The following is a 15,589-nucleotide window of genomic DNA, read 5'->3' as shown; positions in this document are numbered from 1 at the left end:
ATGTGCAGGAGGCCAAGGGGCCTGAGGCGGGGGGTCGGGGACAGAGCTCAGAGGGTCTGGAATGGCCCGTGTCCCGATGAGGTGCTCACAGCTTTGGGGTTGCCATGGGGAGCCAGTGACGGGTTCTGAGCAGGGAAATGATGAGCTTTTGATTTCAGGATGATCACAGGGGCAGCCAAACAGAATGGATTCCATGAAGGAGACAGAAAAAAAGATGATTCTCTCAGATCTGTGACCTTGGACAGTTATTCTGCCTCCCTGAGGCTTGGTGTCCTTATCTATAGATGGGTGCTGCCCACATCAAAGGATTTAACAAGCAAATTTGTACCAAGTGTTCAGAGCAGAGCTTGGCATTGAGCACTCCATACGTTATTTTTTTAAACTGGTAATTTTCTACTCTCTCCCACCCAAAGGGAACGGTGTGACCTCAGTCTGGTAGTGGCAAGAGTTTCCTGGCAACCCCCTCACGTGCAGGGTGGCCGAGAGCTGCTGAGTAAGCAGGGCGTGCGGCCTGAACCTGGCTTGAATTCTGGGCCCCAAATGTAGCAGCTGTTGGGCTATGGGTGAGTGACATGATCTCTCTGTGTCTGGACCCCTCTGCTGTAATATCTGTGTGGGACCCCGTGACACCAAGGGTGAAATGGGATCTGTAGGACAATGCTTTGTAATCTAATGTCTGGCTTTACAGCTTCCAGAGAACTTCTGAGAATCCCCCAGGAACAACTTCTGGGCTTTGAAAATCAGCCTGACAACCTGGCTCTCATTCTAATCTTTCTTGATATTCACGCTTAGGAAACAGTCTCTCATCAGAGTGTGGGAGGCCAGAAAGAGCAGTAGGTAAGAGTTTCCTCATCTGATGACCTGGGTTCACAGTTGAGCTCTGTTGCTTCCTGGCTGTGTGACCTTGGACAAGTTGCTTACCTTCTCTGAGTCTCACTCTCCTCCCCTGTGAAAAATGACATCAATGACCTGTCCTCAAAGGACTCGTGTGAGCTTCATTCAACCAATGTCTATTGAGCCCCTTCTGTGGGTCAGCCCCAGTCTGCCTCCCTGGGCTGGAATATTGCAACAGCACCTAGAACAGTGCTTGGTACACGAATGTTAGAACAACACAACACAAAACAAAACAAAACAAAACAAAACAAACACAGCTCCATGATGGCCAGCAGGGGCAGCTCTGAGAAAGGCGGACAATGCAGCTGTGGCGGTTGGAAGGGGCCCTAGAGGGCTTCGAAGGTTAGACTAAGCAACCCAGACTTTGTACTCTGGGCACCAGGGAGCCAGTGAGGGTCTCAGGGGAGGTGCTGTGGTGGTGCTCTGTGTTAGGAAGGCTTCGGCAGAGAAAGAGACAATGGAGAAGGCATTGCCATCGTGAATCGTCCCAGCAGATGTCTCTGTAGGCCAACTGTGGCTAGGAAGTGAAACCAGTGCTACTGAACCCTCAGAGAGGGTCAGGACAAAGTGAATTTACACCAGTGGCTTCACTCCAACCTTCACTCAGGCAGAACCTTTTACAAAAGTGCAGAATCATTCTGCTGGGAAAGGTGCCATTCACTAATGGATGTTTTCACATCCTCTTTTCCTCTTAGTTAACAGGGCTGGAAAATGCCAATTTCAGCTGGGGCCGGGCAGGGGACATCACTGCACCCTGTGGGCCAGATTCCAGGCGAAATACAATGGTAATGTCCACAGCAAACTGGGAGACTGGGAGGGTCTGGCCATGGTTGAAGCGGGCAGCCTGTGCTTGGGCCAGATCAGACGTGGGGTGAGTGTTGCCAGAGCACCTGGTTGTATTATGCAGTGTCGCCCGTGTTGAATACATGAGTGTTAGGGATTATTATGAATATAAAGGTAAGAGAAGACATGATAATGATTAGGTTGGGTTAGAAAAGCCAAGTGCAGCAAATGTTAGCTGATATTCATTGAATGCTTACTTTGTGAGCACTTTAGATATATTCTCCATTGACCACAACACTTCAAGTTGTGTGCGTTGATTGTACCCATTCTACAGACAAGAAAATTGAGGCTCACAGAGGTGAACTAACTTTCCTCAGGTTACACCATAACTAGGGGCAGGATTTGAATAAAAACCTGTCTGACCCGAGAGCCTATGGCTCCTAATGCTGCATCTATAGCTTTCCATATATAAACTTTAAAACATTAATTTTTATGTTCCTGGACGGGAAAAAAATCACTGTAATGCAGGTTTGAATTCCTTCTCTTTGGAAAAAAAAATGTAGGTTTTGCAATACTCTTTTGAAAATACCAGATTTCTGGAGACTATCAAATGATAGCAACTAGCAAAGAATCACAAAACATCAATAGTGAACCCTCAGGGGATCATGCAGTGCGAAGACCAGGCCTCTGGCAGTGGATTCAGGATGGGCCTGGCCTGGAAGGGTCACTTTGTGGCTAGCTGACCTTCATTCAGCTGTTTTGTCTCTGTGCCTTCATCTCTCCATCTGTTTAAGCTGGTTTGAAGACTTAATTAGGTAGCCAAACACCTGTTTTCAAACAGATGTTTTAATGAGGCTCATTACAACCACTGTTCCAGGGTGGTGGTTTCTCTGTAAAATCCTATATACAGGGCAGTACTTTTGAAAATTGCAGCTGTTAGAAAACATAAAGCATTTCCTCAACCACAATCAACTGTTCCCACCTCAGGGACTTTGTACTTGCTGTTCTCTCTGCCAGGTGGCTGCCCGGCTCACCTCCTTGCACCATTTCAGCCTCTGCCTGTTTCTGACTTCCTCAGTATTTATTCGAGTCTTGCTTGTTTCCCCTCCCTAGAATCTAAGAACATTCTCTCCATGGAAGCAGGACTTTGTCCACTGTTCCACTCCCAACAGCCAGAACTGTGCCTGGCATGGGGTGGGTGCTCTACACATAGTTGTTGAATGGAAGCCAGAAGCAGCAGCGTCTCATTTCCCCAGCACCATGTGGCCACTGGGCTGGCTGGAAAGTCTCCCCTCTGCCTGGGAGTCATACCTAGACCACCCACTTCCAGGAAGACCTGTTAAAGGAAGCATCCAGTAAAACAGATGCGCTGCTAAGTCTGCACCTCTTTTATGAAGGTTCCAGGCTACTGGCTGGGGGCTCCGGGCTCCTGTTGCTACTACACACATGCAACACTCCGTGGGGAAGGGGAGAGAGAGTCAGCACATATCATGGCATCATCAGTTAAACTGGGAGAGTTTGGCCAAGCTTTTTCACCTGCAGAACCACACCGGGAGCCTCAAGGCAATGCCCGGAGGTGCAGCCGCTCAGAACTATCCATATAGTACAGATGAAGAAGCTGAGGCCAGCAAAAGTTAAGCCTTGCTGACAGTTCTGGAGCTGAACTCAAAGCAGGGAGGAGGTAGAACCCTTTGCCCTGGATTCTGCTGTGTGGTGTGCTAGAGGAGGGAGACAGGGTGATGGGGAAGGGAAGGAATAAGAACTCATTTTCATACTAAACCAAAAAAGTAACAAGACCCTTACATCCCCCTAGAACTCACAGCCACGCATCTATAAGACTAAGGTTTGACAACTTGAAGTTGCACAGAAATCACCATGGGATCTTCTTAAATGTGGCATATGATTCCATAGGCCTGGGACAGGGCCTGAGATCCTGCATTTCTAGCAGGCCTCAGCATCATGCCAATGTCCCTGGTCCATGAACCACACTGAGTGGCCAGGAGGCAGCACGCTACCTTGGGTATTGACATCCATGCATTATGACATAAAGAGAGTCCTCTTTCATCGAACACCTACTATGTACCAGGTGAATTGATTGCATATCTTATCTCATTAAAGCCTCAGAGCAATGTATTGTTGAATAAATGTATTGACTTCAGCTTATATGTATGTATCACTGTATTTTAATAAAACTGAGCTCAGGGAAGTTTCAATATTCAGTGGGAGAAAGGAGTGTCTACTAATTACTTTCAGCAGAATTCTCACCTAATTTGAAAATGATCCAAAGATAAAGGAAAAGCAATACCAACCCTGGTTAAACTACTGTTCAAGCTTCTCCATGCAATTGACTACACAGTTTGGTAAAAGGAAGTGATTTGTCCCATATGATCTTATAGAAACACCACAAAACACTTGCATTTTAAATGACTCTTTTCTTTAAAGGATGTTTGTCCTCCACTGCCCAGCAGGCAGACACTGCCATGGCTTGCTTTTTGGCTTTTTAAAAAATCACCCAGATCCTGGGTTCATTTCTCAGCATCTGCAGCATGGGGGCTTTTCCGGGAGTCACAGTGGAATGTGGCATTGCCCTGTATCTTTACGGTGTCCTTTCTAACCCGTCATACATTTCAGACTTAGACCACCGAAAGCAGCACATTCCATGAGATTTGAATCCTTGAGTGGGGTAACAATTTTTTTTTTTTTTTTTTTTGGCTCAAACACACAAACGTCACTCTGTTCTTTGAGCTGGATCTCCTGAACACAACTGCACACTCAGTGAGCAAGTCCTGAAAAGTAGGTACAGTGCTTGGCCTTAGAGACAAGCCGGCACCTGGCTCCTAACTCCTCATCTGCTCCCGCTACCTCCACCCACAGTCTACACTCAGCAAGAATCCATAGTGGTCTGCACTTACTGAGAGCAGTTTACAAGTAATAATTATCTAAACCTTACCGTGCCCCAATGAGACAGGCATTGTCATCATCCCCATGAGGAAGACAGTGAGGCCCAGAGAGGTTAAGTAATTTGTCCAAGGCCACACAACTAAATGGGAGAGCCAGAGTTCAGAGCCTGGCCGTCTGGTCCCAGTGTCTGTGTTTTCAGCTTCTTTGCTGCCCTAAGCTGAACCACACCATGCTGCTCTGCTGCCCAGAATGCCCTTTCCCTTTGATGGTGATGATGATTGATTTTATGTTAACTTGGCTAGGCCATGGTACCCAGATATTTGGTCAAATATTCTAGATGTTGCTGGGCACGGTGGCTCACACCTATAATCACAGCAGTTTGGGCGGCCTAGGTGGGTGGATCACTTGAGGTCAGGAGTTTCAGACCAGCCTGGCCAACATGGAGAAACCCTGTCTCTACTAAGAATACAAAAATTAGCTGGGTATGGTGGCGGGTGCCTGTAATCCCAGCTACTCAGGTGGCTGAGGTAGGAGAATTGCTTGACCCGGGAGGCGGAAGTTGCAGGGAGCTGAGATCGTCTCACTGCACTCCAGCCTGGGTGATAAAGTGAGACTCCATTTCAAAAAACAAACAAACAAACAAACTAGATGTTTCTGTGGAGGTCTTTTTTAGATGAGATAAACATCTAAATCAGTAGACTTTGAGTAAAGCAGATGAGCCTCCATAATTTGTGTGTGTGGTTCATTCAATCACCTGAAGGCCTTGACAAAAAGACTGAGCTCCCCGAGGAGAGGGGCATGCTGCTAGCAGATGGCCTTCAGGCTTGAACTACAACAACTCTTCCCTGGGGCTCTGGCCTGCCCTCCAGATTGTGAACTTGCCGATCTTTATCTACAGTTGCATGAGGCAGTTCTTAAAGTAAGTCAACCTCTTTCTCTCTCTCTGTCTTTCTCTTTCTCTCTCTCTCTCTCTGCCCGAATCCCCCTTCTTTTTTCCTTCTGTGACATCTCTCCCCACTGGTAATCTAGATACTTACTATCTAGGTGACCTTCAGCACATGAGTTAACCTCCCTGAGCCTCAGTTCTCTCATCTGGAAAATGGACGTCATAGTGCCTACCCGTAGGGTCCATGAGATAAAGGATCTGCAGTGCAGGGAGCCACCACCCGACACACGGTGAGCGCCCGACAAATGCTCTGCATGATGCTGCTGCTTCTTTCCCTTCCTCGTCAATCAGGAGTCATGAAGCCCCCAGCGCCCCATGTGCTCAGTAGCACATGAAACTCACACACAACATCGAACCTTGGAAGACATTGAGGTTTTCAGACCTACAACTGGTACAGCTTCCAGGCCCAATCTTCCAATGAGCCGCCATCACAAAAGGCAGCAAAAAAGCAAACCGTTCAGCAGATGCCTCCCTGTAACCAGCATCTGACCTGGAAACAGCGTGCAGATGCTGGAGAAGGAGGGCCGAGGGAGAAGGCACTTTGGTTTGGATGAATGTTTCAGCGTTTGCTCTATAGAATGCCCAAGTGCCCCACGTCTTGCCCCGTCACAGGGAGTTATGACAGGCATCTATGAAATCTTGCTTCTTGGAAACTTGCTTTACCACCAACTCTCCCTGGAACGAGCCTGGGGCACTCAGAGGCCCATCAGGGTGCCAAGGTGCACACAGGACAACAAGGGTGCCAGGGGTGGTGCTGTGGGCACGGCAGCTGTTGCCGCCTACCTGCTGGGCCTGCTGCAGCAGCTCCATGCGCTCCCGCAGGATCTGGCTGTCGAACTCGCGGCTCTGCCTGAGGATCTGCCTGCGCACCTTTTCCACAGCAGCCTGCAGGTCCTCCCGCTGGCCCTCGCTCAGCGCCTCACCGGCCCTCCGCCCGGGCTCCTGCTGCAGCGCTGTGTACAGTGTGGCCTCCAGGTCTTGGATTTTCTGAGGACCCCAGATCACACAGACAGAGGAAGGTCACAAGGAGGTGGACAGGAACCACCAGAAGGCTGCTGCCAGTGGAGGCAGAGCCAGGGAGGGGGGTTTTGGGCAGGGAGGGGCAACTGGCAGGGGCCAAGCACAGGGCCAGCAGTGCCTGGGGAAGCAGGCTGTGAGGGAGCAACTCAGCCCCGCGCACTTGTCATTTTTTACTCTATTCAACCCAGATGCCCCTACTATGCACAAGAGGGGACAAGCGCAAGAAGAAAAAGTAATCATAACATTCCCTTAAAATGCATGACTCAAACAGAGGTGCAATTCACCTGGGTTTTATGTCATCCTTGGTTTCCAATTGGCTCTCCTCACCTTGGAAACAAATCTCCTCTTTTCTAATGGGTGCCAATGGGAAAATATGTCTGGATTTGCACACATTTGGTTTTCAGCTGCCTTAAGAATGCAACTCTAGCCCAAAGCAAATAGTGGCAATGTTTTAATTGCCCCTAACCCCCAACAAAAGCAAGACACCCTTTTTGGCAAAGCTGAATGAGACATTAGTGACCAACTAGGGATCCTTGTGAAAGCTGAGTTGTCATCATTACAGGATGTTACTCCTTTTCACAGCAAGACACTTAAATATAGCTATCTTATGGGAATGTCTAAGGACAAAAGAAAATTACCTTCTTTTCTGCCTTCCTAAATCCCCACCCACATTCCTTACTAAGGAGCAGCTACTTCTCTCCCAAAGAAACTACAGGTGGTATAGAGGAACCATGAGTTTCAATAGAAACATGGCACTGAGGCAGAGGTTAACCATTAGCCCTCCATCACTGAGGCAGAGGCTAACTGGTAGCCCTTCATCACTGAGGCAGAGGTTAACCTGGTAGCCCTTCATCACCAAGGCAGAGGTTAACCCAGTAGCCCTCCATCACCGAGGCAGAGGCTAACGGGTAGCCCTCCATCACTGAGTCAGAGGTTAACCCAGTAGCCCCCCCATCACCGAGGCAGAGGCTAACCAGTAGCCCTTCATCACCAAGGCAGAGGTTAACCTGGTAGCCCTTCATCACCAAGGCGGAGGTTAACCCAGTAGCCCTCCATCACCGAGGCAGAGGCTAACCAGTAGCCCTCCATCACCGAGGCAGAGGCTAACCCGGTAGCCCTTCATCACCAAGGCAGAGGTTAACCCAGTAGCCCTTCATCACTGAGGCAGAGGTTAACCCAGTAGCCCTCCATCACTGAGGCAGAGGCTAACCCAATAGCCCTCTGTCACTGAGGCAGAGGCTAACCCAGTAGCCCTCCATCACCAAGGCAGAGGCTAACCAGTATCCCTCCATCACCGAGGCAGAGGTTAACCCAGTAGCCCTCCATCACTGAGGCAGAGGCTAACCCAATAGTCCTCCGTCACCGAGGCAGAGGCTAACCCAGTAGCCCTCCTTCACCGAGGCAGAGGCTAACCGGTATCCCTCCATCACCGAGGCAGAGGCTAACCGGTAGCCCTCCATCACCAAGGCAGAGGCTAACCCAGTAGCCCTCCATCACCATCAGGCCACTTGCTCTTCAAGTCTCCTCTGGCTTCTCCTGCTGGGATCCAGGCCCATCGGGCCAGACTGATTTTAACCAACAAAGACGATCACCTTCAGCTCTGCCCACCCCAACAGTTGCCCCTGGGGAACTAGAAGGCTGGAATCTGTTCCACGGCAGAGCTGTGGGGCCCCCAGGTGGGCTCCACATGGAGCAGAGCTTGCTGGTGCCTGCAGGCTCACCCCTTCTCTACTCAGCAGCCGAGCTCCCAGGAGACCCCTGCGTGGTCAGTTTCCAGATGGAAACGCACCACTCGATTCTGGAAATCCCATTGCAGGCCTGCCCCGCCTCACTCAGCTCAGCGACAAAGGGACACAGGCTTGCATCTGGCACCTGCTCTCCTGGCCCCAGCATGGACACATGGCCCTGCCACCCTCTCAGAGCATTTCACTTCCTGACTGTTCATGAGAATCCAGGGCTGCATCAGAACTCCTGTCTATCCATGCAACTGAAATCCCACTGGGAGCACAGTGCCCACGGCAGGCTTTCAAATACTCCAGGTGTGAAGGTAGCTTCTATATGGTGGCAGAACCAGCATGCAGGGGCCACTTCTGCAGATTCAGCACTCTGAGAGGCCTCTCAGACCTTCCTGAGTTGGTGCTTAGACAAAGGAAGGGTGGACCCCAAGGTGTTCCAAAGTGCATTTTGGGAAACGCCAGTTCTGCAAGATATCCCTTGAAAAAAGGTCCAGTGATCCACTGAACTTGGCACACCACTTGCTTACATTCCTCTCGGAGCCTCAACTCACCCTTTAGCATGCTAAGACCCCAAGAAGTCCTTCAGAGTTTTCCAACTTACTCTATTGCACTACGCTTTGTGGAACCCTAAGTTCCATCTAAAATCACATTCCTTGGAGTTTTTTTGGGAAACACTAGGGAAGAACAGGGATGCACGACGGGGATGGCCCAGCCTGCAGGGTGTTTTCAAAAGGACCAAGCCTGGACCAAAACACGAATGGAGAATGTCTCCATTCGTTAGTTGCCCTCAACACTACTGAAACGTCGTTTAACCAGAAACAACAGCCCAGAGGGAAATGCTGTGTCTTGATAAGGCTTAGTTCATTCTGATCTTCTACATCTCCTGCTCCTAGTCTCAAGGGATTCAAGCCTCACAGTCTCGACAGGAAGGGCCAAGGGTCATAGCTAGTTGCACCGGCCTTCACGTCTAAATCTCCTGTACATTTGAGCTAAGCCCAGGCTACCTGCTCTCTGTCTTCCTGGAGCCTGTCATGGGAAGTAGAGTTTTAAAGTCATATTTTTTAGTGATTGGTTCTGCATTTTGTAGGTGCAAACCCATTTTTGTAAAATGATTTTAACTACAAATGATCAGGGCAGAGATTTGCTCAAGACTCTGTACCACACTAGCCTCTTCCTACAAGGAATGACATTGAACTCAATTCTCTCTCCTGCAGGGACAAGTTTCTATGATCTTACTCAACTCCCCGTCACCCCCAAGGAGAATTTATCTCAGTGCCAGGAGCACTTAGCTTTGAGTGTGAGGACACAGGAGCCTGAACATCATCCCACTGTACTTTAATCACCAGGATACCCAGAACCAATTTTGTAACCCAAATGCAATATTGCATCCGACCTTATACCTCGTCCCTTCGGTTCTGAAAATCACCTGGCTTCATCTAATTGCTTTACCTCTGCATTCCTTTGTGATCATCTCTTTTTCCTATTTATAGGAAAACTTGCTTTGGGACTTTAAGTCTAAATATTTAAGTAAAATCAAACATATAAGAAATATAGTTTCTTCTCATTCATCGCAAATGATTACTAGAATTTAAGAAGCATGTCTAAGAAAACCATTAAAGTAACTTTGAATATTTTTGAAAATCACGATTGATTTGGAAAAAGGGACAATCTGTACAGTCATTCCAGTCACAAGATGGAGATGGCATTTTTATCGCTCCTGTTTGGCACTGGGGAGCGCCCTAAATGCAGTTTCAGCCCCAGAGGAAAAAGCAGCCTCTAATGTGGAGTCTAAGAAGCCAAAGTGTCAAACCCACTTCTGGTCCTACCAGGTAAGCCTGGTCAAGGGCTTGCTTCCGGTAGTCGAGCTCCTCTTCCAGGTAGCCCTTCTGCCTGCTGAACAGGTCCTGAGAAAGAGGGAGGCGCCATCAGGGACCAGCTTCAGAACAGGAATCCATGACAGCTTCAGAGCCGGTTTGCTAGAGAGTAGCAGTCTCACCGAATTGGGGGCACTCAGATGAGAAGGGACTTGGTGGTCTTCCCCATTTGCCCCCACGTGAACCACCCAGCAGGAGCCTCACTGACCTGGGGCACCCTTGACAGCCACACCTGGATCCTTGGTGAAGACTATCCCATTCCTCCTGCTTCCCTGCCTCTTGGGTACCTGACTGTAAAGAAGGGAACCACTTCAAACCAAGGCGCAAGTCACAGGAGTCCTTCTAGGTTCCTCCTGCTACGTCCTAGTGGCCCCTGAAGACTGTCTTCGTGGTTCTCAGATGTGGCTCTTCCTTCCTGCCTGAATTGCATCACCCACCTCCCAATTGGTCTCACTGAGCACACTTCTCCCTGCCTCCCACATACCTGGGTCACTCTCTAAGACCCTGCAAGCATGATCTCTCCAGAGTGCAAATCTCTTTTTATGACTGATTTGAGGGTTTCGGGGTTAGAATTCATCTCCTGTAGCCACTTCCTTTTATAGACAAGGAAGGAGAGAGCCAAGGAGGACCAGAGCCTTGCCTTAGATGCCACAGTTCAGTGATGGCAGAGGTGGGAGTAGAAACCCAGGCCTTCTGGCACCAGTCAGGGCTCTTGCCACACCACACGGTGCTCCTAGGCCACACTAGTCCTTCCACCTTCCTCCTTCTCCTCCCATTTCCATTTCTCCTTGGAGAACTCGAATTGGCCTTTGACTACTCAAGAACCACGTCTTTTGGGAAGCCTTCTCTGTCCTCCCCAGGCTCCCCATACATCCATAGTCCCAGTGAATAACCACCACCACTGTTTATCAGGTTCCCAAGGTGCCAAGCACAGTGCAACCCTGGTTATGTATGTAGCATTTCTCATCCCACAACCCAGCAAAGCACAGACTGGAATTTCCCATTCATCGATGAGAAAACTAAAGTCCAGTTTCCCAAGCTTTCATGGCCAGGAAAGATTTGAGCCCTGCCCGTGTGTTCCTAGAGTCACTGCGCCAGCATTTCCATATCTGGGCTGTGTCTCTCCTAACATCCTTATGCTGCATTCACGTGAGCTCACGAATGCATGACCCTGCAGGAGCTTGCTCCTGGTGGCAGGGACCCCACTTATTCATTACTAAGCCTCTAATCCTGGCATAGCACCTGGGACACAGCAGAGGCTCTGAAAATATGTATTCGATGAGTAATTGAGCGAGTGAAAGAGTAAGTAAATGGGTGACAATTACTTAGAACAACCACCGGGGCAAAAACAAAATTGAGAAATACATGCAAATCACTAGGAAAACACATGCAAAGCCTTCCTGCAAATCGACCTCTCTGAGCTTTTTGAACCCTCTCCCCCACCCCAGGCAGTCGAATCTTTTACCTTCTCCTTCTCCAGGTCCAGCATCTTCTGGGTCAGGGCGGCCTCGGTCCCCTCTATTTGCTTCAGCCACTAGAAAACAGCAGGGACAGGAGGGGTGCAGCAAAGTGAGAGTCAGAACCCAAGGGGCTGTGGAATTTCACAGGTGTATGAATTTCATAGATCGGCTTCCTCAGAGTGTGCTTAGGAATGGGTCAGGTCACAGCACACACGCCTGAACTGTGGATGGTGTGGTTGTGTGTGCATGGTCCAGCCTGTATGTGCAGGAGGTCATAGGTGTGAGTGCGACATGTACGTGGTGTGGAAGCTGGATTCAGAGCCTGGGTGGACCCAAGTGTGGGAGGCTGCGAGTGTATGCAACAGAGGATGTGGTGTGGTGTAGCTGATGTCACTGAGTGCCTGCTCTGTGCTGATGCTTCACGCAGGAGACCTCATCTGACTCTCTTATGACCACCCCAAGCAGTAGGCAGCGTCACCCCCATTTTGCAGGTAAAGACATGGAGGCTGAGTTAAGTAACTTGTCCAAGGTCACACGGGTGCAGAATGGAGATTTGGAACCCAGCCTGGAGGATGCCAAAGCCACTGCCCTCATCCCTCCAGCAACGTGAGTTGGAGCAGCCCAGAGTGCCTGGTGCTACCATGAGAGGAGATGGAATCACACACAGGGTAGGGAGTGTAGGAGCATGAAAGCAGGGTTCATGCCAGGACATGAGGGCGCAGGCACGGAGAGTACGGGGTGAACAGGCGGGGTGTGCACCTGAGCAGCAGGTAAGGGAGTGGGAGCTCTGTCCACGTTCCCTCTGGGGTCTGGGCTGGGGATGAGCACGGAGGCAGGTGTCATACGTGGATGTGCCTCTACAAGGAGCCCCTAAAACGGGAGGAAGTCCAGGCCAGCACAGGGTGGCTGCCCTGTGGGGGAGGGCTGCGGGGACATCAAGGCACCGAAGGGTGTCCGGGTTTGACAATACCATTGACCTCCTCATTGCTAAGGCTGTCGGATGGCTTCCCACTGCCAGGCCCCAGCTGCGGAGCGCCCTCTTTCCTGACCCCAGGCCCCGCTGTAGAGTGCTTTTCCTGACACCAGATCCCGGCTGTGGAGCGCCCCCTTTCCTGACTCCAGGCCCTGGCTGCAGAAAGCCCCCTTTCCCGACCCCAGGCTCCCCCAGCTTCCTTGTACTCCTTGCTTTCCCCCTCCTCTGGTGGCAGCTGGTCACCCTCGCCAGGTCACCCTGCACTCGTGAGGTCCTGGAGCCCTGCCCTCGGCCTTCTACACCTTACTCTGCCCTCCCCCGGGATCCACCCTCCCTACCCTCTCTGAAATGTCTCATACCCAGATCTGCCCCACCACGCCCTGTATGCTGCTGCCTCCTGCACACCTCCACTCCTAAGCCTCAAGGCATCTCCAGGGCCTGCCAGGACCCCTGATGGGGAAGAGTGCCCCCTCCTTCCTTCCATCCACTTCCAACATACTGGCTTTGCCTCCTTCTGGTTCTCAAATCCACCCACAGCACTTCCTCTCCATCGCCAACCCCCCATTCCTCTTTCAGCTTCCAGGTTCATATCTGAATCCTCCCCACACACCCCAAATCCCTTTCTGCTCACAGCCAGCAAGTTCCCTAAAAAACACACATGGCCTCATGGAACATCCCTATTCTGCTCAGAGACCTCCAAAGACATCCCGGCACCCCCAGCAACACTGGCAAGGCCCCAGCCTGGGGTGGCCCCTGTGATGCTCACAGCCTCATCAGTCAGCACTCTCCTGTCCCCACTGAAATCCCGGGCCCTGGTCATCCTAACTACACAGAGCTCCTCGAACATGCCCAGCCTTTCCATGTGCTGTCCCTACCTCTCCTGGCCCCAGCCTCAGCCCCAGGCCTTTAATGAGCTAGCATCACTCAGTCTTCAGGCCCTGAGCTAGCTGTCACCTCATCCAGGAAGCCTACCCTGCTTGAGTCCATGGGGTCAGCTAACCTCCATGGTGCCCATGTCAGTCATCCTGTGAATGCCTGGTCATAGCACTCACCTGACAAGCACTGTTGTCTGTTTCACCCCTAACCCCGCTGCCCCCCTTGAAGGTGGGGACCACATTTGCCTCCTGTTGGACTTCCTTGCCTGGCACAGGGCTTGATACAAGCAGGGGCCTAATAAACTTCTGTTGAATGAAGGAGAATTGAGGCTGTGCAGGTTGGTGTGGTGCGTGCTGTCCATACAGAGGGGACTAGAACTGATCAGCTCCTGTCACAGAACTCCCTCCCTAATGTCACAGTGAGCTCAGCCCCCAGTACGGGCTCCCATGCCAGCCATGGTGGCAGCACCCAGCACCCTGTGCCAGCCACCGTGGCCAGCACTTCCTCAAACAAGACTCAGACAAGATGCGTGGTTTCTTAGAAACAGATAAGCATATTTTGGATGGGGAGTTACAGGTATTTCATTTTTAATATCCTCATGCAAGCAGTCATAAAATGAATAAAATTAAAATGGGAAATCCAGGCTTGGATGATTACAACATGCTGCTCTCAGAACGGTTTCTGCAGAACACAGTGTTGAGCTTTGTTGTTGCTGTCGTTTAAAAAATTGCATATAAAAAATAAATTTAATGAGACTTCTTCAGCAACGGGGAGAGAATATGAGAGCAGAGAGAGCTGGCCATGAGGACCCCCGACCACGTGAGATCAGAAATTTAATATCAATGAGTTTGGCCAGATAGCTGTGGACCCTCAGTCACTCCTGGGAGAAACAATGTTCATGGTTCTGCTCCAGCCCCAGGAGAGGGGGTCTCGGGCTGGGAAGGAGAAGTGAGTCCACCCACAGGGAGGTGCTGATGAGGAACTGAGCAGCCTCATGGGGGCGGCCTGCTGCAGGGTGGAGCCGCTCTCTGCGCCCCGACTCCCAGGGCCCCTCAGGTGCAGAGCCTGGATCCCCTGCAACTGGTGGGGCTCATCTCTCCCCTCTCCCTTTGGGGATGGTCCCAAGGCTTCGACTCAGGGCCAACTATTAGAAAGTCAGACTATGGCTCAGACCTATGCCTCATTCTCCTATCCATCATTACTAGTGAGAACACGGCCTTTAAGACATTCCCACCTGGCTGAGGCCGGTGTCTTTTTCTCAGTCCACTTTGAACTTGAGGGAGAAGAGATATGACTGCTATGATTTATAAACCCTCCAACATCTCATGGTTCAGTTTCTCTGCGGGGCACGTGCCATGTGCCGAGGTGAGTGAGACCTTGCCCTGATCCTATACGTGGCTAACTGGAGTGGGGCTGATGGGCACCAGGACGGATGCCTGTGCCCCGATAACTGGGCAGGGCCTCAGTGGGCGGAGATGAGGAAAGCACATGCCCAGGGCCAGATGCTGTTTGCAGCGAAATCAACACAGGCACATCACAGGACATTCCTTCAGGTTGCACTTCACCTACACACTAAGAAATTGGCTTCGAGGCCTGGTGAGGTGTCTCATACCTGTAATCCCAGCACTTTGGGAGGCCAAGGTGGGTAGATCACTTGAGGTCAGGAGTTTGAGACCAGCCTGGCCAACATGGAGAAACCCGTCTCTACTAAAAATTAGCCAGACGTGGTGGTGCATGCCTGGAATCCCAGCTGCAGGAGGCTGAAGCATGAGAATCACTTGAACCCGGGAGGTGGAGGTTGAAGTAAGCTGAGATCGTGCCACTGCACTCCAGCCTGGGTGACAGAGTGAGACTCTGTCTCGAAAAAAAAAAATTAATGCCTCTAAGGAAACATTGACATTGACTTCCACTTATTTGGATACTAGTATGGAATGACAATTTTTAAAATAAGGAGTATTTAGTGGAGCGGGGGTTAACTGGGGCCTGTCAGCAAGCCTTCTCTGGCAGTGACATTGCAGGTGCCTGCCCCCTCTGCAAACTTCCCTGCAGTGCCTGTCGGCTCTAGGGTGACTAGCTTGTCCCTGTTGGCCCACGACTGTCCCTGTTTTAGCACTGCAATTCTCACA

General features: G+C 50.7%; 1 protein-coding gene across 1 annotated transcript in view; it reads right to left on the bottom strand.

The window, feature by feature from the left end:
• Window positions 1-15,589, bottom strand: part of JAKMIP1 (janus kinase and microtubule interacting protein 1) — a 178,604-nt gene that overhangs the window by 5,356 nt on the left and 157,659 nt on the right. The window contains exons 17-19 of the mRNA XM_054484760.2: window positions 11,620-11,688; window positions 10,107-10,184; window positions 6,308-6,511 (exon numbers count right to left, since the gene is read on the bottom strand). Of these exons, the coding sequence (XP_054340735.1) occupies window positions 6,308-6,511; window positions 10,107-10,184; window positions 11,620-11,688 (351 nt within the window). The remainder of the gene's footprint in view (window positions 1-6,307; window positions 6,512-10,106; window positions 10,185-11,619; window positions 11,689-15,589) is intronic.

The sequence above is a fragment of the Pongo pygmaeus genome, chromosome 3, assembly GCF_028885625.2.
Source record: "Pongo pygmaeus isolate AG05252 chromosome 3, NHGRI_mPonPyg2-v2.0_pri, whole genome shotgun sequence".
Classification (NCBI taxonomy): Eukaryota; Metazoa; Chordata; class Mammalia; order Primates; family Hominidae; genus Pongo; species Pongo pygmaeus.
Note: the sequence above shows the minus strand (reverse complement) of the source record. Positions and strands in the feature narration are given on the sequence as shown.